This window comes from Trichosurus vulpecula, chromosome 4 (assembly GCF_011100635.1).
Source record: "Trichosurus vulpecula isolate mTriVul1 chromosome 4, mTriVul1.pri, whole genome shotgun sequence".
Classification (NCBI taxonomy): Eukaryota; Metazoa; Chordata; class Mammalia; order Diprotodontia; family Phalangeridae; genus Trichosurus; species Trichosurus vulpecula.
The window spans coordinates 393231818-393256770 of NC_050576.1; the positions used below are offsets into that span (position 1 = coordinate 393231818).

The 24953-nt window shown below is 36.7% G+C and overlaps 1 protein-coding gene across 3 annotated transcripts; it reads left to right on the forward strand.

The window, feature by feature from the left end:
- Nucleotides 1-1419: 1419 nt before the first annotated feature.
- UPF3A (UPF3A regulator of nonsense mediated mRNA decay) lies at nucleotides 1420-23676 on the forward strand. Of its 3 annotated transcripts, none has more exons than XM_036756242.1 (10): nucleotides 1420-1808; nucleotides 4720-4826; nucleotides 6955-7061; nucleotides 7942-8040; nucleotides 8139-8249; nucleotides 12576-12631; nucleotides 12722-12880; nucleotides 15489-15649; nucleotides 16986-17280; nucleotides 21163-23676. In XM_036756242.1, exons 1-10 carry the CDS (start codon nucleotides 1473-1475, stop codon nucleotides 21334-21336), a joined length of 1605 nt encoding a protein of 534 aa, XP_036612137.1. In that variant the 5' UTR covers nucleotides 1420-1472; the 3' UTR covers nucleotides 21337-23676. The 3 variants fall into 3 exon arrangements, with proteins under 3 accessions (XP_036612137.1, XP_036612138.1, XP_036612139.1); XM_036756243.1 differs by having other exon boundaries at nucleotides 16986-17224; XM_036756244.1 differs by having other exon boundaries at nucleotides 16986-17060.
- Nucleotides 23677-24953: the final 1277 nt, after the last annotated feature.

A 24953-nucleotide genomic window follows, 5' to 3' on the forward strand; every position in this document is an offset into this window, starting at 1 on the left:
TGGAGAGGGAAGAACTGCAAACAGCATGACGTTTAAAAAATATTGACCATATCTCATTTTTAAATTTTTTGGAAATCTTACTCTAAACACCATAAAATTTCCATGAGCCATTTATTAGTCACGTTTAAAGAACATTCAGAATGTTTTAATAGCTAAAGTCAAAGGCCCTGGTTTCTGCCATTTTTCTGCCACTGAAACCTTATCTCAATCTGTGTGCCTAGCTTGTTTGCTAATTGTCATGAGAAAAAAAAGTTGTTCGAGGTGCTTGGAAGAAAGGTGCTATCAATACAACAATATTATTGCCAAGTTGAATAAAATGGAAATAAACCGTAAATACTGTAAAAATTTTAATTAAAAAAATTGATTTCCATGTTCATTTTAACCCACAGCATTTATTAGTAGTTGCATGTGTAAAAGTAAAATAAATGAGCCTGATCATTCTTGATGGTGTCCCTCTAATTGGAAGCACCTGAATTATATGGGAGATGAAATAATTTGGAAGACTTGAAGGTTTAAAATTCTTTGACCGAGAGTATCCTAGGGTGCCACTGATTTTTATCATTTTTACAATTTTTATAGCTGCCTGCTATGCCCTGCCTGTTTCCAAGATTGGGTGGGTCAGAGCTGGGGATGCGGCTCACACGTTAACATTTATGACTTCCTGTTAAGTGGAACCATTAAGTGCACCTCTGAACACCAGCAGTCTTGGATTATCCTGCGGTAGAGAACGTATGCTCGTTTTTGAACAACTCTTGGGATTGCATACGCCACTATTTAACATCTGACAAGCCCCAGGTTTTTCTTAGCTGTTTCTTAACCGCTTTACATAGACAGCGTTTTTATTTTTAATGGCCTGAAATTCTGAGCCCATCTGATCACACCTTCTCTAGGACACCAAAAAGGGTGCGCTTTGAAACGCCATTCCCCACAGCCTGCAAACAGCGTTTAAACATTTTCTGATGCGTAGCTCAAGCACCTAATCCTGGGTGTGGGTACTGCCTAAGCCCTAAGAAGGTAGCCTGGCTGGTCGCCCACGACTTGGGAGACAGCAATGCAGATAAAGAGGGAACGTGCGTTCCTGGTCCTCTGCGCAGGCGCACCATCCCTCCTGCGGGCCCCGCCCTGCCCCGCCCCACCCCCTTCAATTTTCTGGGTGGACAGCGGCACTTCCATGGTCTTATGGTCTCCATCCCCCAGACCATCTTCTCTAGTCAAGGCTCCGTCTATCCCCCTGCCTCTCCTTTCTGACATGCTCCTCATCCCCCGACTACCCTGACTCATCGGGGTCTGCTCCTTTCCTTCTTTACTAGGCAGAGCCGGACGGTCAGCAAGAAGCACGACTAGCGGGCGGGGTCGGAGGGAGGGGGTAAGGGGAGGGGGGGGGTGCGAGAGCGTAGGCGGAGATCTCGCGAGGTTTCCGGACACTCCCCAAACGGGCGGGAGAAAGAGCCTGAGGAAGCGGCGGGTGCGTGATGCGGTCCGAGAAGGAGGCAGCCGGCGGGGCCGGGGGCTCTGGCGTCGGCGGGGCCGGGCGGGGATCGGGCGGCAAGGAGAAGCCGCCATTGCCGCCACCACCACCGCCTCCGCCTCCACCCCTGCCACCGCCACCAGCATCTTCCCGCGGAGGGACAGCGATGGAGATCCAATTCCGCCGCGAGTCGCCTCGGCGCGAAGTGGAGACGCCTCCGACCGCCGTCTCGGCCTCGGGCTGCGGGGGTGGCGGAAGCAGCAGCGGCGGCGGGGGAGGCGGTGGTGGCGGAGGAGGCGGCAGCAAGCCGCGGGAGGAGAAGAAAACGGTCCTGAGCAAGGTGGGGGGAGGGGGGGATGCCGGGAGGGGGAGGGGAGGGAGGGGCGCGCGGCCCGGGGGGCGGCGGGGAAGGGTCTCGCGGTGGGGGGAGGGGAGTGCGCGGAGGCGGCCGCGACGACTCGCGGCCCGGGAGGAAGGAGGAAGGGAGAGCGGGCGAGCTTTCAGGACCGGGGAGAGCGCCCCGGAGCCCTAGACGCTGGCGGCAGTGGGGGAGGGGAGGGGCGGGGCGCAGCCTAGCAGCTGCAGCCGCCGCCGGAGGAAGGCGAAGGGAAGAGAAGGGTTCAAGTAGAGGAGCCGTAGGGCTCGGAGAGGCTGTCTTCAGAAAGGCCCGGCGTTAGTGATGCTTGTTGTCGATTAAACCTGCTAAGAGGTCTCAAGCGAGTATGAAGAAAATTGCCCCAAAAAAGGGAGGGATCGAGAAGACGGGAACCCCGGGCATTGAATTCCTTGAACGCATGATTTTTTTTCCTCCCTTAGGGCAAGGTGGAAGTCACTTAAGACATTTTTTTTTACTTATAATTTGTCTCTAAAATGAAAATCGAATATTGTTCACCATTGCTGCGGTGTTGTAGAAATCAGTGGGTGGTGACGGCTTCTCCCCACCCTTGTAACCAGCAATTTAATTAACCGTGTTAGGGTCTGGGGACACAAAGACAAAAAAGAAAAGATGCAGTTGCTGCCCTCTAGGAGGCAGAAATGTTCTATATCCTGCATATCTCAGTTCCAAGCTGACATCATACCAGCAGTAATTACTCCTCCAGTAGAATGTAAGCTACTTGAAGGCAACTCTCGTTTCTTTTTTGTCTTTGTATCCGCAGCATCTAGCACTGTAGTTTGCACGTAGGAAGAGCTCAATAATAAATTTTTCTTGATTGAATAAGGAGCTCTCACTTTTAGAAATTTCAGGCTATCAAATACAGAGAATTCCCTTCCCCAGTGAATGGAGGTAAGCTTTGATTGTCAAATTGGGCCTTGAAGGCTGGCAGAGTTCATACTCTAAAAACAAAAAGTTCTGAAGGAAACTATAACATAATCTGGCTATTGATAAAAGAAGCAGAGCTGCAAATAACAGCATGACCTGAGAATATAGGTTTTAAACTGATATAATGAACATTAGTAAAGCAAACAGACTCACAATTGCGAAGACAACCACACTTGAAAAAATGGTCAATCACGCAACTGAGAATTTTTTTTTAAATATTAATGATGCTGTGACAGATGAAGAATATGTTACAAAGAACCAAAATAATTACTTTGTACGTAAGAAAATTCACAATGTAGTCTGGCTAGTTAAAAAAAAAAAAAGCACAGTATTTCAGAGTTCAAAGGACCTAGGTTGGAAAGGGTTACAGGGGAGGTGGCTATCTAGTCCAGCCTGTACCAAAATAGAAGTCTCTTCTACAACATCGGGGACAAAGACTTATCCAGTAAGAGCTTGAAGATCTCTACTACCTCCCAAGGTAGTCCATCCTGTTTTTGAATGACTATAATTGTTAGGAGCTTAAATCAGCTGACTCGGACTTCTATTGTTTCTAGTTCTGCCCTCTGGGCTCATACTGAACAAATCTAATCCCTCTTCCATAAAACAGCTCTTCAAACACTTGAAGATAGGTTATGCTATCTTCTAAGTCATCTGTTCTCCAGACTAGATAGCTCTGGTTCCTTCCACTGAACCTCCCATTTCATTCTTTCTCATCCCTTCACCATCTTGATCACTCTCTGAGACACACTGCAAGTTGTCAGTGTCCTTAAAATACCCCACACTGAACACTGTATTCCAGATTTACTCTTAACCAGGACAGAATACTGCAGAATGGTCATCTTCCTTCTTCTGATCTCTTGTTTTGGTCTTCATGCAGCCTAGAATCATACTGACTATTCTACATATGGTTATCTTATCCAAAGGGAGGATACTTTGCCTAAATCTAGTTATCAACAAATTTGCTTTTAATTAGACTATCTTCTCTTACTCTGGTCACCTAGTATTTTCTAATTTCTTAACGTAATACAAATAAATGCATTTAGATAAATGCATAAAGAATGACAATCTTTTGTTCAAATAACAAAGTATTTGGGGGGAAAAACACCTTTCAAAGTAATCCCTAATTGATTCAAAGATTAAAAGCATTAAAGGAGCTTTGGCAAGTTACCTAACTCTGGGACAAAGTTTCTTTATCATTAAAATAAGGAGGTTGAACTAGATGACCTCAGAGGTCACATATAGTTCTAAATTTATGGTGCTATGACCCTGTAAAGGTCTTCTTCAGTTGAATGGAAAGTGGATAACATTTTATATATCTTCTTTCCAAACAAATGGAAAACCCAAATGACTAAGAGGACTATTGAAAATTAAGTACTTAATGGGGTTTTTTTGCCTCAGTGATTTTTGTGGAAATGTTTGTAGTCATGTCCACTGTGTAGCTATGAAGTGTAAAAAAGATACCTAAATCTATTACGGAGGCAATGTGGAATGGTGGATAGGCTGCTGAGTCTGAAGCATGAAAAATTTTGTTTCAAGCCTCTAATACTCCTGGGCAAGTCATTTAAACTCTTGCCTACTCTGTCATAGAATTAGGCACAAATCTAATCTGTCACAGGACCTTCTTTAATAATCTGTCTTTTCTGTAATAATGAAAAGATTGTAGGTAGAATTCATTTCTTAAGAAGACATCTGAACCTCACTAAACAACAATGAAATGTTTAAGCAATGTCATCAACAAATTCTGGAGGCTAAAGGCCTCTCTGCTTTTTGTCTCATAATATAGGCTTCATCCTTTCCTCAAGTTTGGTGTCTTTGATTAAGTCATAATCTGGACAAGAGCTCAGGCTCAGTATAGTTTATACGGGGATTAGAACGTAGTTGGCACTTAAGAAAATAGTAAGTTTAATTATTTTTTTCTTGTATTTTTCAGGTAGTTATTCGTCGACTTCCTCCCAGTCTAACCAAGGAGCAGCTGGAGGAACAGTTACATCCTCTTCCTGCTCATGATTACTTTGAATTTTGTACAGCTGATCCCAGGTGAGGAGGATCTATTTTGCAACACAAAGAAGCCAAGAAGTATTGTCTAGTGATGAACAGTTACATAGATAACAAAAATTTCTCCCACTTCCTGTAATCCCTTTCTTATCTGTTCACAGTTCACTACACATATTTTCTGTATAAATTACCACTCTAAATTAGTAAATAATATTTTTGAGCATGTGTTTCTTCATATATATCACTAGATAGTGATTTTTTCAGTTGTCCAAGAAGACATGGGAATGAATTCTTCTCCCATGATTGAACTTCTGGTGACTATAAACAAAGATGGAGTCATGCTAAAATTACTTTTTTTTCCCTTTCGTGTTGTGAGTGAACCATGACTAAATGGACATTAAATTTTTCCTGAAGGTAAATTATAGAATATTTATCTCTTTACTTTGGAACAAAAAGAATAGAGTTGTATTCTTGACATCTAGCTTTATAATATTTTAGGTGAACCTTTTTATTTTATGAACCTTTTCATGTGACTGTTCCTCAGAAAGCTTTACAAATTTTAGTTTTTTAATATAAGAAAGAAACTTTAAAGTAGCAGATCTGTACAGACTTCTTTTCTAGTGACTCCGCAGAAGCAGCATGATACACATTGTACAGGGATTCCCAATTGGGGCCATTGAAATTATTAGGTGGCCCTCACACCATTTTGTGCTTTTGTGACAAGATAAACAGCACTGGGATTTTTGAATGGCCAAGCCTAAAAAAGCAATCAGTAAATTCCAGTCTATGTAAGAACAAGGTTCCATCGAACTCAGAATTCTATTCCGACAGAAGTATCAATGAAAGTCTTGGGGGAATGGTGTGATTATTCTCCTGTGGATCATATGCAGAGGCCAGGGGTTCACTTTAATCCTAGATTCCCTTGGGAATTTGTTATGTTTTTTTCATTCTTTCATTTATCTTAACTCTTTTCTAATATCTGACTTCCTTTCAAGTATCAAGTTCCACAAATTTATTGCCCATTATGTAAAATAGGCTTCTTATTTATCTTACCTTGCTCTTATTATTATCTGGATTTTGTTCAACAAATCTGGGTTCACCATTTGTGAATAGCTGTCATCTTTACAATCTGAAGATTGCTAGTCCTTTAATCATTTTCTAATATAGTATCCTCCATATCACCTTGATCCTCAATCATTTAATTGTACACTTGGATATTTTCTTGTTCTGTTTTTTGTGTTTTTTTTTTTGAGGTATGGCAATGAGAACTGCTCAGGTTACTCCAGATGAAGATTCAATATGGAATTAATTTTTAAGTATAGAGTAATATTTTGTAAAGTGATTTGCTGTTGGTATTTGTAATAAAGTATTGCATTTACGCATTACACATTAATGTCTCCAACCTGATCTGTCTCTCACCAGGAAAATAGACTCCAAAACAGTCCTTTGACAGTATGAGAAATATCTCAGCTGTGGGTTGTGTATAATTGACTCTAGTATAAAAAGCTTTTTCCCCCTCTTCTGCTTTCTCAAATGTTTTATCTTTCTCTATTTTTAGTACTAAGAACACTAAAGGACTGTGATTTTGTGACTATCCATTTTTCTTTACCTTCTCCTAAATTAATATCAGGATTTCTTAATAATCGAATGGCTCTATTTTGTGACCAGAAATCTAAAATCATGACACATTTGAGCTATCAGGATCCTAGACATCATCTAATCCAGACTCTTCATTTTCCAGATGAGAAAAACAAGCTCTGAAAGATTAAGTGACTTGCTTGAGATGAAGTACCATTAGTCAGGGAGAAAGCTAGAATCAAAACCAGAGCATTCTTTTAAATCCATAATTAGGTTCACTATTCTTGGTCTCATCAGTGTGAATAGGAATTTGTTAGATTAAATGAATAAAAATATTTCCAAGAGTTCATGAGAAGAATAAGAATGTACTTTCACAAGCATATAATTGTAATGTCTAACATGTATTTTTTCTAATAATATATAAAAATTAATCTTTTTTCTCCAGAGAGAAGATCTTTAACATGAAAATTCTATTAATTTCATCAGAGAGGTCTGAATTAGGAGACGTTCAAGATTATTATTGCCTAGAATCTTTTTTCTTATTTTTTGAATATTACACCCTAATTCATTGTACTATTATCTCTTCTTTCAGTCTTTATCCTCATCTTTACTCAAGAGCATACATTAATTTTCGAAATCCTGATGACATCCTTCTTTTTAGAGACCGTTTTGATGGCTATGTCTTCATTGATAGTAAAGGTCAGATCACCGACATTTTTGGATTTATTGCAAACTTTGAGTTTATAAATGTTTTGCTGAAACAATTTTGATTTATAAGTATTTAATGAGCAATTCTAACATCTTAGAGGAGAGCTATTTTTTAAATAATGTTTCTATAAAAGGTTTTATGTAATTATTAATTCCGTCCAAAATATTGGACAGTAATTTAGATAAATTAATGTTCTTGTGATTATGTGACAATACTAACCGTGTCATCAAAAGTTTTATGTGCCGTGGAAGTATCTGGCATTTATTTATTTGTCTAACACTTTTATTTGGCATTATTCAAGAATGTGGCATTTCTCATAATTGAGTTTTCCAGATAATTGCAATGTAATTCCTTTAACATTTAATAAAACACAAATTACAAACGTTTTGTATATAAACCTTATAAAATGTATTGCATACTTTCCTTCTTTTGTAAGCAGAGTATACTGGAAATAATTTTTTAATATGTGATTAAGGGTCATCATGACAGCCTGCTCTGTTGTAATATAGTGAGAGCCCTTGGAGCAGTTGAAACTTGTAGTGCTGTTCGCCTCTATATAAAAAACAATACCAGAATGTTATACTTACTGAATTCTTGGGTCTGCTTTTTATAGATTTTCTGGCTCTTCCCTTGCTCTCAGGCCATTTCATATGTATTCATATGTCCCAGGTTTCCTTAAAATGATGTAAGAGTAGCCCAGAAACTATTTTAAGGATTAATAATAAATTATCATTGCCATTACAATTCTCCCTTTTTGTTTAATTCCTATTATTCAAGCAGGTGGTTAAATTTTCCTCACAAATATAGTTCCATGTTTTTAAAAAGACATAAGATATAATGTAAAAAATATTGTGGTATTTGTTCCCTAAGGTCTGGAATATCCTGCTGTAGTAGAGTTTGCTCCATTCCAAAAGATTTCCAAAAAGAAATTAAAGAAAAAAGATGCCAAAGCAGGGAGCATTGAAGAAGGTAATCTGTTTTAAAGAATGCTCAATTAAAAATAGATGCAGTTTATCTGCTAGCATCTGTCAAATTTCTGGGAAATAATTTTTCATCCTTATTTACAGATCCAGAGTATAAGAAGTTTCTAGAAACCTATTGTGTTGAGGAGGAGAAAATAAGTGCCAATCCTGAAACACTTTTGGGAGAGATTGAGGCAAAGACACGGGAACTCATTGGTCTGTTTTGCTTGCTTTTTTTCCTTCCCCTTCTCCCTTTTATACAGACTTTTTAGGTACATATTCATTTTTCTTTTTTTATAGAGAAATAAAGATATACTGTTGGATTGGAAGCAATTAAGCATACTCCCTCAGTGACTGTGAAAGGCTATCAACTTGTAAAAATCTTACAGTGTGGAAAACACACAAATTTTCAGCTGGCAAATGGTAGAAAAAGTCATGATGGATTCCAAATGAGCATTTGTTTATGCCTTTTGAACTTCCTATTCCTGGGCATTTTTTTTTTCATGCAAGGAGAGAAATATAATGTTTATGATGTCTATATCGACTCTTTTTGAAAAGAGAGTAATTATAGTAGCCTCACTGAAAAAAAGAAGTTTTTAACTCAAAGTTGCTGTGTTGCATTCAAAAGAGGTGGATTGGTCAAACCTAGTAAATTAAGGAATAGCATTAACCATTACTAAAGATTCTGATTTGACTATGTGCTTTAGCCTTTCCTAGAGAAAGCTGACAGTGTTGGAGAATAAATAACTCTTAGTAGCATCCTCATTTAGAAAAAAAAAGTACAAGCTCTGAAGATCAAATTATTTATCCTTTGCTAGAAAGTTGGTAGAAGGGAGTTTACTTGAAATAGGGATTCTTAACCTTTTTTGTGTCACAGACCCCTTTGGCAGTCTGGTGAAACCTATGAACCTTTTCTCAGCCTAATTAGATAACTGAAGGAAATGATAAGTTTCAGTTAGAGGTTGATGGAAGCAAAGATGAAATTGTTTTCCCGTCTAGTTTCACATAGCTTCAGATATCTTTCCAAAGACTCAACGGGAGGTCCTTGGACCCTAGGTTAAAAACCCTTGACTTAGATTCATGTGCACTTAAAATCCAGGAACAGTATGCTTCCAGTTAATTTTCAGACTTCCCATTTAAGCATACATATCTAGTTCTCTTGTATCTAAAGGTCTTCAAGTAACAATTTAATTGGTTACTATTTCTTATTAATGTTATATGTTAATGAGCTTTAAACCTAACAATAATGATATTTGTCTCTTTTCCATTAAAACAAGGGTGACTAAGTAACAGCATTCAGATCTTCCTCTTGATACTAGCAACGAATATAATTTCAGTGTACTCTTACATTATTCTTTATCTTCCCACGCAAGCCTCTTTCAATTTAATTATAAGACTATTCTTTGATCTGTCTGCTACGTGCTCAGCATTGTGTTGATCCAGTATGAATTTGCTACCCATCTGTTCCAGGGCAAAGGATAATTAATTAATGGCAAACAGAAGGGCCCAACAAAAAGTAGAACCTCAAAAGAAAAGCTTCTCTTCCCATACAGTAAAACTGAGTGACTGGTTGAGATTCAGAGGTTCTTATGTAATTTGTACCATCCTTGTCATAAGGATCAAATGAGTTAATATATGTAAAGTATTTTGTAAATCTTCAAAGTGCTTTGTAAATGCTAGTGATGGTGGTTATTATTGACAGTGATCCAGAATATCTTTGGATACTAATGATAATTTCTTTAAAATGTTTCCTATTTGGAAAAGTGTAAATGTTCAGCATTTAATTTATGGAGAAGTGATCAAAGGACTGGCATCATCTAAGAATTCTGTCTTAGGTTTAAAATTGATTTCTTTTTCTATTTCAGTAATTTTCTGTATGACTCAGGTAAAATTATTCCCAGTCTTGAAACTTGAAAGTAAAGAAAATCCTAAATATAAACTCATACTTCCATTCACTTGAGAATTCCTCCCTTTTGCCTCTCTGTTTCAGAATCAAAGACTTTCAGCTCACTGTAGGTGGGCTTTTGTTCTGATTTGAACTTTTTCAGCAACTTGGTGGAATTGACTTAAGGAATTGGGAAATATTAGGAAATCTAGATATTACTCAATTACAAATTAATTTTGTCACTGTTAATGAAAATATTTGGATAACCTCCCATGTTAGAATAAAATATCAAGAGAACTGAGCAGAAGGGGGATTATTTGAGTAAATTCTGCAAATAGAATATTTTAGGCTTTTTGGATAAAGATGTAATTGAAAGATAGTTCTACTATCTATCTCTAAGCATAAGAAGATTAGCCCAAATAATAAATTTGGGGGCTTCGAAATATAGAATAACATGAGTCACTATCCTATATGGTACCCTATTAATTGGCTTGTCTGCCCTTCTGTATGTATGGAAAATTTTAAAAGGAAAGCAAACAAAAGTTATTTGTAAAGACCTTTTACTTTTCATTTCTTCCTGCCTGGTCTTAATATATTGCTTTAAATGGCGTGGGTCAGGTAAAAGAGATTATAAACTTTAATTCTTGATTCTTTTACCACCCCAGTTCTATTTTGAGATACTTTTATTCCTTTTAAATCAGTGATCTACACTTAGGTGCATGCTCAGAAATCCATCAACTTTAATGATAATAGTATATGCCTAATGGAATTGGACTATAAATATTCTCTGTTATCTTGTTTCTATATATTTAAATATGGAATTTAATATTAATGCAGATTGTTGTTCCTTTTTCTTATGGAATTTTTATGACCAAGTGGGGAGAATGAGGATTAAATGGTAATGTCACTATAGTCATATTGGGTAGCAATTAAGTAGTAAGTCTCCTTCCCTTGGGCAATAAATATCATAATCTCACAACTTTTATGTGTGCATTGCAACAGAAGAAAAAAGATCAATGACTAACATATTGAGAAGAATTTGGCATGTAAGTCACAAAACAAAGCCATATGGGTTGAAAGTCTTGGTCATTTTAGCCTCACAATCCAAGTCCTGAAAAAGACCTGGCTCAATCTTTTGTCTCCCAACAGGCCCTCTCATTTCTTTCTAAATAAGGATCAAAAAAAATTAGACAAATAAGGACCAGCTCTGTACTGGCTAATTGGCATGTTTGGGTGACCTTAGTCAACTTAATGCGTATAGTCAGCCTACAACCCAAAACACTGGGGTTCTTTCATGGGTTTGTAGACTTCTGTAGGCCATCATGCCAAGCATGAAATTTCAGGGAGCATCAGTACTGCAGTTAAGATTTCATTTAATGTGCACCTAGTAAAGGAGTGCCACTTTTTCTAATAGTGGTTCTCCCTTTTAGCTAGGTGATACAGTGAATAGAGTGCTGAATTTGGGGTCAGGAAGACTTAACTCAGATACTTAATAGCTTTTGTGACCCTGAACAAGTCATTTAACTTATCTGTGCCTCAATTTCCTTGTCTGTAAAATGGCCCTAATAACAGCATGTAACTCACGGGATTGTTGTGTAGATCAGATGAAATACTATATTTAAAGCATGCTGCAAATCTTAAAGTGCTGTACGAATTCTTGCTGTTATTCCCCAAAAGGCCTAGGGGAGAAATGGTGAGAGATTTATATGCTTTGGTTAGCTCAGTTTGACTAAGGATCAATTTGGATTCTTAGAATACAGGAAGGGCCTAAGCTGGATTGCTTTAGAGACATTTTTCCAATTGGAGGCTACCCAGAATGGGTATAGAATGGATCTAAACAATCTTCCGTATCTTTTCACATGTCAAGAATTTGATTCTGCAGAACAAGAACCCACTCTGACTTGAAACAAATGCCTGTGGTCCTACTCTGCTATGGATTTGTATACCCTGACCTTCACCTAAACCAAATCAAACTCTACCTCTAGGGTGAGGGCATGACATGTTTCCTGGGACATTCATTCCTAGTGTTTGGTGCTTTGTGAGACACTACTGTCACTTGCAGTCATTAAAAATATTCTCCAAGGTTGGAAGAAATATTGTAAGGTGTGTATTTTTTTTATGTGGTTATAAAAAAATTGAGGCTGATTTATTAGAATATACATTGCAAGGAATTAAAAGGACATGCATATATAATAGACATGAAATTGTTCATACTACTTTCTTTGGAGAGCAGAAAAGGAAGACCCGAGGAGGTGGAAATAATGTATATAAAGAACAAATGAATATGTTGTTGCCTAAATGTGCCCTTAAAAAGTATATTATTAATAAGCACAGATGTCCAAATGGGACACATAAGTAATACATGTATAGAAGAATTGAGAAGTCAAATGCATTTTACTTTATTTAGTGGCATGTTAAAAACACTAACAGGCCAGTTAACAAATCATCATTTCAAAAATTCTCCTGTCTATAATTATCAGTGATAATTATCATGATTGCTTGACCTAGTAGTGAATGCTACCCAGCATTCAGAATATGTTCACTCATGAGATAAAATGAATAGTGCTGTATTTCATTTAAATATTAAATGCAAGTATTTTTTAAAAGACTATTTCTTTTAGGAATTACATACTACATCACAATTTTTTGTGTTTTAGCTAGAAGAACAACACCTCTTTTGGAATATATTAAAAATAGAAAATTAGAAAAGCAGGTAGGTTTGACCTTTCATCTGATGAACAACCTTTCTGTTTGTGCTTATTTTATGTGGACCATTTATATAAACAATTCTCCATATCTTCAGAGAATTCGAGAAGAAAAAAGGGAAGAACGAAGGAGAAGGGAATTAGAAAAGAAACGTTTGAGAGAAGAAGAGAAAAGAAAACGCAGAGAAGAAGAAAGACGTAAGAGAAAAGAAGCTGAAAAACAAAAGAAGATTGCTGAGAAAGAAATCAGAATCAAGGTAATTTGAGCAGAGATCTTTTAAAGTTACCTAAAAAATAATATATTTGACCAGGGGCTTGCAGTTTTCAAGGTGTTTCTGTATGAACACTACTGATCCATGGTCATTAAGATAGTGCTTCAAATAACTTGTCAGTAGTTAGTGGGTGAATACCTTGCTCCCCTTGTGACCGTTGGCATACATTTAAAAATAGCTAGGATTAAGGATGCTGTCTCTGTGTGCGAAACACTCTTTGGTGCAAAATGAACTGACTCACACAAAAATCAGACTCTCAATCTTGACCTCATTAATACTTTGTTTTAACCAGCTGAGCTAACCAATACTTAAACTTTGGACTGAGGAATTATATATCAGTTAGGTGACGATCATTGGATTATGGACTCTAACAGCCCTTTTTAAAGCTTTTTATTACTTACTCTTCAGTGTACTTACATACTTTTCCTCTTCAAGAGCTAACATTAATCTCCTCACCTAACTCAGTCTCACATTGAGCTGTTCCCCAGTCAATGAACAAACATTTATTAAACCTCTTGGATGTACCTGACGCTGTGCTAGGTATTGAGGGTACAAAAATGATGTAGCAACAGCTTCTATTTCAAAGGCTACATGCTTAATGGGGAAGATAGCATAAAAATATATATATATAGAACACATACAAATAGATACAAGGTGACATTGGTGGGCTGGGCAGAAGGTACTGTCAGCTAGAGGGACCAGGAAAGGGCTCCTGTGGAAGGTGGCACTTGAGCTGAGTTTTTTAAAAAAAAGAAAAGCAAGCAAGGTTTCTGAGAAGAATGGGTGAAGAAAGTGCAAGCTTGAAAGGCACAGAGACAGGAAATGCCTCATCTTGTGTGAAGACCTTCAGGATAGCCAATTTGGCTAGACTATAGAGTATATAGAGAGAAGTAATGTGTAATGTGGCTGGAAAGGTAAAAGGTAGGATGGGGCCATGTTGCAAAGAGCTTGAAATACCAAATAAAGGAGTTTATATTCAATCCTAAAGGTCATTGGGGTCCACTAGAGTTTATTGAGTAGCAAAGTAACATGTTCAGACCTTTGTTTTAGGAAAATCACTTTGTTAGCTATGTGATAGATGGATTGAAATCCACTGACTAGAGGCAGGGGTGCTAGTCAGGAGACTGTTGAAATAGTCCAGCCGCAGTAGTTATAAATCCACCAGTTCTTTCCTTTAAAATTTAAGTATAATTACAATCGAAAGGGACATCTTTTTAATTTACTACATAAACTAATTTCATATAAGACTGAAATCCCTTTTTTTGGTAAAAGTGGCAGCTTCTTGTAATAGAAACCTACTGCCTTAATTTCACCCTTACTAACACCTGAATTCTAGAAGCTTAGTGCCCTACAAGTGGAAGTGAGTCATGATGTGCTTTTGTCACTAAGTAAATCCAGAATTGTTACTTATAAATGAATGTATAAGAGCACATAGAAAATTAAACGTAATCTTAACCTGTAGTCATCCTTTCTTCATTATGAGAATTCTTTGGTCTATATAGGAACCTATCCTAAGAGTAATTCAGAAAATTTACAGAGAAGGGCAACAAATTTAATAATAACCTCTGTTAGGAAAAGATTAAGGAATTGGAGAAGAAGAGGCAGAGGACTAAGTTTTTCTTTCCTTTTTTTTTTTTTTTTTTTGACTAAGTTTTTCTTTCCTGAACAGAGGACTATGACAGAGGATAGCAAGTATCCATTTTTCATTTCCTCTGACGACTTAAAAAAAGGAATAAGTATAAATTGCTCAGGAGGTTGGATTAACCTTACAGAGCAAATTCCTGACTTTGAAGTTTGTAGGTTATAGATTATGTTAGTTTTAAAAGGTTGATTTTCAGTAATAATGTGGGCATTTCTCTCTGGAAATTTGGTGATCTTTGGAAGGACTCATTCCTCGGAGTCAGAAGATTGGGTCATTCTTTGTGTTAACATTGTGCACGCATGCCTGAAATAAATATTCCTTTACTTTATGTTTTTAACTCATTCAGTAAAAATTAATCTTTATTTCATTTTGCTGGATTGCAACTCAAAGTGTAGTAGACTTAGGGATTTTAAAGCCTACATGGATCTCTCCCCCTAAAAGGTTTTTTTTAAAAAATCTGAGTTTACTTATGATACCGAGGTTTCTAAGATTATATAACAAAGATCAAAGGGAATGTTAAGGAAAGTTGTCCAGTAGAATTAAAAGTCAAGTGATATGTTTCTCTAGTTACTATCTAACTAATTCTATTTCTGTGTCTATAGACCAAGAAAAAGAATATTACATTTTAGTGAATCTTTTTAGACCAGGGATTCTTAACCTTTTTTTATGTCATGGATTCCCTTGATAGGCTGGTGAAGCCTATGGACCCCTTCTCAGAACCATGTTTTTAAATACAGAAAACAAAATACACAGAGCTTACAAAGGAAACCACTGATAACTGAAATAAAGTTCTCAAATTAAAAAAAAAATTATACTCCTCAAGTTAAGAACCCCTGTTAAAATGATACTCAGACATCTAAAGTCTTGTGGGCTGAGTAGTTTTTTGTTTTTTGTTTTTTTTTTTGTAGTTTGCTGTTTGGTTGATGTTTAAATATCTATATGATTTTTCAGCTTCTTAAAAAACCCGAAAAGGGAGAGGAACCAGCAGCAGAGAAACAAAAAGAAAAAGGCGAGGAAGCTGATATTGAAGAAGGAAAATGGGAAAAATCCTCCAGCTCTGGAAGCATAAAATCCAAACCCTTGGAAAGTTCACTGAAGGAACTCAAGGAAAAGTGAGTCATAATCACAATCACAATAAATCCAAGACTATAGTTGTTAGTTAACGAATATGAATTTATCTTTTACCAAATTATGTCAGTAACAAAAGAATGAGAAGTTCTAATATGTGTACTCATGCCTCCATTTTATAATGTTTCTATTATATGTCATCTTAAATCCCTCGGGAACAATTATCCTCAACTTTAATTGTTGTGTCATAGAATAGTGGTTCCCAAACCCTAGCCTCTGGAGCCCTAGGGAGGTTAAATATTATTACATGAGACCTGCAAATCCATATGCATTAAGCATTGCCATTTTCATCTTTATTAGCTCCTGTCACGTACACAGCATGACTCAATGATAAATATACCTATGTATTACTGTTTTTCGAACGTATATAGATACCATCGCAACCAAAGACAAATTCACTCAAGTGTTACTGAATTGAGTGATTTTTTTTGTTATCCTGTGTTTTCTCAGTCAATAGATTCTCACAGTTGAAGGTTTGGGAACCACCATTGTAGAAAATAACATTGATAGTATACAAATTACCATTTTTAAGTGGTTTTTCCATTAAGAATAGCAGGCTGAAGGTTAGCTTTTCATTGCTCATACCACAGTGGTTTGACACTAAATCTTTTATTTCCATTATTCAAAACCAACATCTATTTGAGTAGCACTTCACTCATTGAAACTCTAGGAATAGATGAATCATTGGCCTCAGAGGCAATGATATAGTCGAACAGCATTGGATACCTAGGTTCTAGATTCTTTTCTCCCAAAGGACCAGAGAGTATAGGAATGGGGAAGTGGAAGTGGGTAACAGTACCTTTTCCCTATCACCCCCTGGTGTGTGTACATGTCCAAACCCCCAGGCAGCTGTCTCATACTTGCTAATGATGAGGGGCCTCTTGTAGCATTATTCTGTGGCAACAGATTGATCATACATTTAACATGGAAAGGGACGTCAGAGATCATCTAGCCAAACTCTTCACTTTACAGATGAAGAAACTGAGGCCCTCTGACTCCACCACGTTGTCTTGTGTCTGCTTGAATTGAAAATTTAGCTATAATATCCCACTTTGGTGCCTCATCAAAATCAGTGCAAGTCTTGTCATTGTGAGATTATTTAGAGAGGCAAGTAGGACTATGTGGGATAAATGTCCACAATGTCTTTTGCCTGGCATAAAATAGTCCATGGAATGAAATGGTTTAAGGAGCAATCATCAGGTTACAATATTTATACCTATATATGGTAAAATTGCATTTGGCTTCAGTTACATGAAAAATTCAGATATCTTTGGCCAAACTAAGCAGAAACTAAACTTCTAATTTGTTATTAAATGTCAGGTCACAAAATGACAGTGATAAAGAACAAAGGGACATGGATAGAAGATTTCGAGAAAAAGAACCTGAAAGACAAAGGTATCGCTTGGACGATGGCAGAAAACATAGAACTCATTATGAGTTTGACAAGTTTTTGAGAAGGAATGAAGACGAGCTGAAGTGGGGGAAAGGATACAACCAAGACAGAGGGAAGAAAGGGAACCACAACTACAGCTTCACTGTGGAGGCAGTAGACAAACTGGGTAAAGAGGACAAGTGTGATGACATGGCATCCAAAAAGGAGCGCATAAGAAATAAGGTTCTTTTATTCATTTAGGATAATCTTTCCTTTCTAAAACTATGCTTCAAGGTCAATGGTTTTTACTTTTGCAATCTAAAACAATCTTTTCCAGCAATTGTTCTTTGTTTATGTGGTGTTTTAAAAAACAACAGGTTTACTTTCTTTTAAAAGAAGAAGAAGAAGAAGAAAACTAGCTTTGATTTTGATTCTCTGCTCTTTTTTGTAGGGGATTCACTGCACACTAGATCTAGCTTACAACTTAAATGTAGAGCTTAGAACATTATTCTAGAGAACCAAATATTTAGAATATTTCAGTAGTAGTCACAAGAGCAGTTAGCATTTATTCACTAAAAAACTGTAAATGTCCAAGTATAAACTAAGCCAACCAAAATCTGTCCTAATGAAGTCCTAATTATTCATTAATAAAAGGTTTCATTCAGCGTGGAACCAGCACAGTTATGGAGTTCAGTGAACTATAGTCAATGAAAATATCACCCTCCAGTATAATAAAGAGAGCATAATTGGCATTTCATTAACTGATGTTACATATTATTACTGCTATTAAGATTATTAAGAAATAATTGAACTAAGAATCCAAGAACAAGGTCTACATAGCCAATGTAAAGCATGGGATTCAAATATTTCTCCTCTTATTCCAAATAAGTAGCTCCATTGTATGTTTCACATTGAGTATGGGCATCTAATATCAAGTTCTGTATAGATTACTTTAAAAAGTAGGGCCTAGAGATCCATAAGAAATTTATAAAAGTATTCTCTGAAATTATGTATGTCAAAAAATACTTGGATATATTACTAAATTATCCATAGAATAGAATTTAGATAATTAAAAGAAGTCTACTTCCAATAGTATTTGTTAATTGTAGCTAATACTCTTGCTCTTCACCCCCACAAAAACTTTTTACTGAATTTGCAAAATTCTTATGGTGGTAGAAGCCAAGGAAAAAAGAAAAAAATATCCAAGGGCATAATTCATATACAGATCAAATAATGAAACCAAAAAGAGTTGCCTATAAGAACATGTATGCAACTCTATTAAAACAAAAAAAAACCCAAAATAGAAAGTATTACATGCCTGGTTTACAACCTGAATTTCTAAAGTGTGCACTGACCAGCCTTGAAGAATATATAGTGACAAGGCCAAAAACATTTAATTATTAAGTTCTTATCGTGAGAGTACCTTCCCTTACATATCCCCTTGGAATTTCACAGAGAATTGGATTGTTCTTATAGAAACTACTGTTTTCTAGTTGAATATTTGGTACATATATTTTAGTTATTGGCGTACATTGTTTTCTCAACCAGCCTTATGAAATAGAAGCAGGCATCTTTGCCTGCCATACCACAAAGGGGAGAATACTGAACTCATGCTCTCAGTCTAGCACCTTCCTCCCTCTCCTCTCCCAAAAAAAGATTGCAGTGTTTTCTGGATTATAGAACCACACAGTCACTGTGTTGCATTCTTTTCAAAAATCCATTGCTGTGACCAACAGTAGAGTTGAAGAGGAAAGTTAGTTGGAGCTGAAGGTGGATGGGTGACTGGGAAAGTTAACAAAATCAATGGAGAATAAAATTCGAGTGTCCTGTTTGAAGCACAGAAATAATGGTGCTTAGTTGGTGTGTGGCGGGGGAGAAAGATGCTAAAGAGGGTTTTTTGGTTATGAAATTTCTGAAAAGTAGGAGGTGGAGGTTAACAAGGATAGAAAGTCAAAGGAAGAAGTTTAAAGTTTGGTGCTAGGGCTGGTATACCAATTTCAGGAAAAGCTTACACTATCTCCGTGTGTTTTCTTGTTAATGGGTTACATTTTGGAGGGGGTGTTTTCTCAAAAGAAAAACTGTTTGATAGAGAATACATGAGGCATCTATATTTTTCTTTGGGGTCTGCAAGCCGTCAGCCTCAATATAAAATAGTGTCTCACTTCATCTTGCCTTTCTTTTTCTTTAGTGTGTGCCAAGCTTAGTAAACCTAGACCTAGACTATTATTTTTACAGTGGATTAACCTGTTGAGCAATGTCCCAAATTGTGCTTACATTGACTTTAAGTTTTATCCATTAAAAAAGAATAGACCCCAGATTCAGATTTCAAAGTTTGCCTCCCTAGTGCCCACAATGAATCTAAAGGTCTTGGTGGTTTCTTGATGTTACAGAATGAATATAATTCAACCACATGTAAAGTTCTTATATTGGCTTAATTGAGAAAACAAGTGTGCTCTTTGTACAATTGATATGAATGCCATTTTTCTTTTACACTGTTGGTATAAACAGTTATTTTTAGCAGTAGTCTTAACAGTAAGGTCATTTACCAATTTCTAGTAGAGGAGCACGTAAATACTTCTGTGGCTTAAATCTAATGATAATGTGATAGTAATAATAGTACTTTGTATTTAATAGCCCCTTTCTAATGAGGATCTGAAATCATTTTACAAATGGTAAGTACAAGACCAATTGTATATTTTTTGGATCTGATTTTGCATTCAGATCCGTATATAAAAATACTAAAAGAAATAAGCAGAACTACCAACAGATCTTATTTACCCAGGCAAGTTTGACCCATTTACAATTACGTCTAAATTGAAACTAATTTCCACAGCCTGTGAAATAGCTAGAATGGCCTCTTTACATTGAGGAATTTACATTCCTCAGGCACAGAGGGGATCAGAACTCCTCTCCACTCGTACATTCTCCTTTTTGATCAGGATTAAAACAAAGGAAGAGAGAATAAATCAGCCACTTTGCATATTGCACTGGCTCTGGGCCATGACCTGTTGAACATTCTCCCCAAACACTTCAGGTCTGTAGATAGCCCTGTACATAGCAAAAAGGTAAGAGTGTACAGATTTCCAGGCTGGTACAGTCTCAGGCCCACCTTTTGCCATCCAGGGATGTGCACCGGTATGACAGCCAACCTGCAAATGCAGGCAGCCAGGTCAAACTCCTTGTACTTTCTCCCACCCAAGTATGGACAAAGAACATGCTATCTATACTTGATTTGGGCTGTGAGTTCCCTAACACAGGGCCATTCCACTCACACATGGATAGAAAAGCATTTCTTCCCCCTTTTTTGATGCAAATGTTCCCAGATGGAATTGTATATGCCATCTCTCCATGTCCAAAGGGGTAAAAATTGGTCTCATGAATAATTTTTAGCAGTTTATCCTTTAATCCAATTATATTTTCTAGCCCTAAAACATTCATTTCATAATACTGTGCTTTATATACCAGCTTCTTCCTTTTGTTTTCATTTATTTAATAGTTGTACTTACTGGTTTTTATAAGAAGGAATCATTGAAGGTGCACAGTACAGATAAGTAGAATTGAGCAATCCATATTGAAACAGTTCATGTTTAATAAAGGTTCTTGATTCATTGGTCAGTATGAGTTGGTTTGTGGCCCTGAAAGAAGCACATTTGGGGTACTCCTTGTCGCATTACATGATAACTTTGAGGGGTGAATTGTAAGGCTTGGTACCAAGGTAAACGATAGAGTTTTTTATACCTCTCCAAGTAGGTGGGAAAATTCCATTACAAACTGAATTCTTAAGATAATGCCAGTATTCTTCCCAAATCGTTCTTGAGCTAAGTAATAGCATTTCCCTACAGAGCAATTTAGCATCAGTTAAATATTATCTACCCGTATATTCATGGGTTCATTTCAGTCCCTCTCAAAATGCTTGGCTTCTAAGAAAAGTGTTTTTTAAAGGCTAGATTTTTTTTTTTGGCTGCAAGATTGTTTTTTATTTCTGTAATTGATAGCTTTTATTATCAATGCATAAAAATGCAAAATGATATGATATCATACCTGCAAGTTGATCATCTTTGAATCTCAGTTTCAGGTGATGATTTCTTTAATATAATTTCATTGTGTTCACTTCTTTCAATGCAGGATCGTCCAGCCATGCAGTTATACCAACCAGGAGCTCGCATTCGAACACGTACAGGCTCTACAAGTAAAACTCCTGACTGCACTGCAAAGTCCTCTGAAGAGGCTTGTGATAGAAAAAGTGAGGCAGAGAATCCAGCTGGAGCTGCTTCTGAGAAGAGTGAAGAGGCAGAGTAAAGCACCATGCAAGGCAGATGTGGCACGGTTATGAACAAATTTCATTCTTACATAGTTAGAAAAGGGTGAAATAAGCCAAAACCCATTAAAAAAAAAGGCATCTAAGTAATCATCCTATATGGCAAAGATGTACTTTTTGTCCAGTTCTGGATTGGTGTTTTCTTAAGTTTACTCTGCCTAGTGTAAACTAGTATTTATTTAGCTAAAAGAGAGAAAATTATCTCCTTCAGAAAATATTATGTCAAGAAAAATGAAGAAAATTAGTGTTGCATCAGTTTGAAATCTGAGGCACTTTAAATCTGTCCTGTGAATAACAGTAACTTCATTGTTTGCACATTTGTGACAACATGACATGTTGATACCAGTACCTCATTGTGTTTGTGTTAGTTTTCTAAAAACTCTAGTGTCGGGTAAGTGTGACACAAAGTTTCCAGTTCTCATATTGTTATGGAATTTGTAATTCAGCCACTTTTGCCTTTTATGTTGTAAATATTTCCTAAGTTTTGACATTGACATTTCAAAACAAATCAATCTAACATAAATCTCAGCACTTCAACAGTATGATACCTGATTTTATTTAAATTATTTTATGTTTAGGGCACTGACTTTCAAAGAGATGATTGGATAGAAACATGAACTCATATGTTCATGCTTCACATACACTTTGGTTGTAGGATTTACCCAAAGTAATAAAATTTGGGGGGAGGGAAGGGTAGGAACTAGATATGGCTACTATATTCATTCATTTTGCAGTTTTTAGACATTTTTAATGCACTGTGTCTTTTTCAGTTGTCTGAAACTATGAACTACAGTATTTTGTCCTTTTAGCTAAATCTAAAAATGTTAGTTTACCTTTAGCACTGTGCATTGAATGTTTTATTAAATATGGCATTTTAGTGTTATAGATTTGAAAGTCCAATTATTGTATTTTTCAAGACACTTAATATATCAAGATTGAAAATATGATTCCTCCTATTTATGTTTAAATTCGTCCAATTAGAATTTTTTAAGTCCACTAATAAAGTTTTTAAAATTATTATAGAATCAAAGTACCACAGGGAGTTAGATTTTAGAAATTGAAGACCTACAAAATGTGCAGTCAGCGTATATCAGAAAAGCCACAAGAATATGTCATTTCTCTTGGCTTTTCTCCATATACAACTCCTGGACTTTTGGGTTACACTAGGTAATATATGGTTCTAGATGCAAAAAGGTCCCAGTGATCTACCATAGGGCTAACCCTGGCAAACTAGAGTATGCTCAGACAAATCTTAATTGGGCCTTTCATGATTCTAAGTTACATATGTCTTAAAGTCTGTGCATGCAAAAAAAGGGTGCTGCATTTGGAGTCATGAAATATGGGTTCAAATTATGGCTCTGCCACTTACTGTGTAACCTGGGACAAGTCACTTAACTTCTCTGGTTTCCTTAGCTGTAAAATGTGATTGAACCAGATTGACCTGTAAGGTTTCTTCCAGCTCTGAGTCAATGATCCTGTGTTCTCTTGAATATGCAAAAACCAGTAGCCCTAATTGGGCCACCTAGGGATCCCCCAGACAAGAAATGAGGTTTGTAGTTTTCCTACATAGAAGTCTAAGAGAAATTCCTTGATTTTTTACCTCTAAATGCCAGATAGCTCATCTTGGTTTGGCTTCTCTTAAGGAAGTGTGAGCACCCCCCTGCCAAAATTGTTTTTAAGTGAGAGGTGCCCACTGAAGCGTGCCAAATATTAATAGCCATTTTGGGGAATTTTCTTTCAATGCCTCCCTTTTGTACTGTCCTTTACCATCTAAGCACTTTCAAATACATTGGCTGGGGAACAGGGCTAGGATTTGCCACAGGTTTTTTGTGAGAATCAAATGAGATCATGAAGAAAAGACTAAGTGACTTGTTCAGGGACACAGGATTGGTGACAGTATAATTCAGTTTTAAAGCCTTTATTGCTAAATAAAACTTCTCATATAACCTTTGTTTATATTGTGTGTCACATAGTAAAAGTGCCCAAGAAAAAATTGAGTCTGTGGGAATTCTAGTTTATCAGGTTTTTTCAGAACCAATATTCTCAAAGGGGCTCCAGGGCTATTTGGTCAGTGAACCAGATATGGTAGGTTTTATGCTAATTTCATTTAGTTTTCCCCAAAGTTTTGCTTTCTTTTTCAGTTTAAATTCCAGCATTTAGTTTCATTTAATTACTTGGCAATTTACTTGTTTAAAATCTCTTTCATTGCTTTTGAGCCCTATGTTAAAATTCAAGTCATCATTATATTGATTAACTCAGAGCCTTACCAGTAAATTGTGAATAAACACTTGAGTCATTCTTCAAGCATAAGTTGAAATGCATAAAATCTTTGACTTTATCTTCTCTTCTGTAATATATTTCTCTCCATACAATAACAACCAAGAGGTTGTGTGTCCTGGTGCCTAGTGAATGATCATGAAAGGAGGAGGACTCAAGTCCTACCTCTGATCAGTTCACAGGCTGTGTGACCCTGTGCAAAGCATTTAACCTCATCAGGCAGCTCTAAAACCAGAAGTTAGAGATCAACTACTCACCTGCCTCCATGGAAAGAGTTAGCCCAACAGGTCTCTATGCTGGTAAAATCTCAAATTTGGCCTACTACTAATAATAATAACGGTAACAGTCATGATGATAATGGTAGTAAAATACTTGGTAAGCAAAGAATTTCCTGATAAAGCTACTCTGGCACTAAATTTGCATAGTTTGTCCTGTGGTGAAATGATGTTCCTACTTAGAAAACTTGGTAAAATATTTCTAACATGTCCATTAGCAAATAGACACCATGAAATTAAATTCAATCAGAAACAATTCACAATTTTAGCAAGAAATTCAGCCAGCATATTCCAAAGAAAAGTAAAATTTGGGGGGCAGCTAGGTGGCACAATGAGTAGAGTACCAGCCCTGGAGTCAGGAGGACCTGAGTTCAAATCCGGCATCAGACAGTTAACACACTAGCTGTGTGACCTTGGGGCAAGTCACTTAACCCCAATTGCCCTGCCTTCCCCCCTCCAAAAAAAAAGTAAAATTTTATAAATTGAATAATTTTAAAGGCACCTGGAGAGGACCATATCCATACATATATATATGTATATATGTGTGTGTGTGTCACACACGTGTTCCTCTGGCAAATTTGCATGTGCATATATGCAAATGATCACCTAATTTCTCTTGTAAATTCAGATTTTTTTACATAACTTTATTTAAGCAGAACTGCCTTAGTCTTTAAAAGTGGTTCTTGAGTTATTTCGTTTTTGATCTCTTAGCAAGCAAGATGCCTCTCATCATTACAGACACAATAGCATTTTGTTTCAACAGGTGTTTACAAAGTACTGTGATGGGAGACAGAGAGTTTAGATAAGACTGGGTTTGGGTCTCTGTCCTCATGCAGGTAAAACAGGCCAACATAGGCTAATGTAGCCATGATACAAAATAATTTTGTGTTTGGTGCTTTATAAAAGAAGGGTAGAATTTAAATGCTGAGCTTGGGATTAATCAGGAACTTAACTGTTTTGTGGTCCTGGATAAGTTACACTTTGTGTCACTATGATTTATCTAAGTCACAGATAGTTTTCTTTGATATCCATTGGTGGAAGGAGTT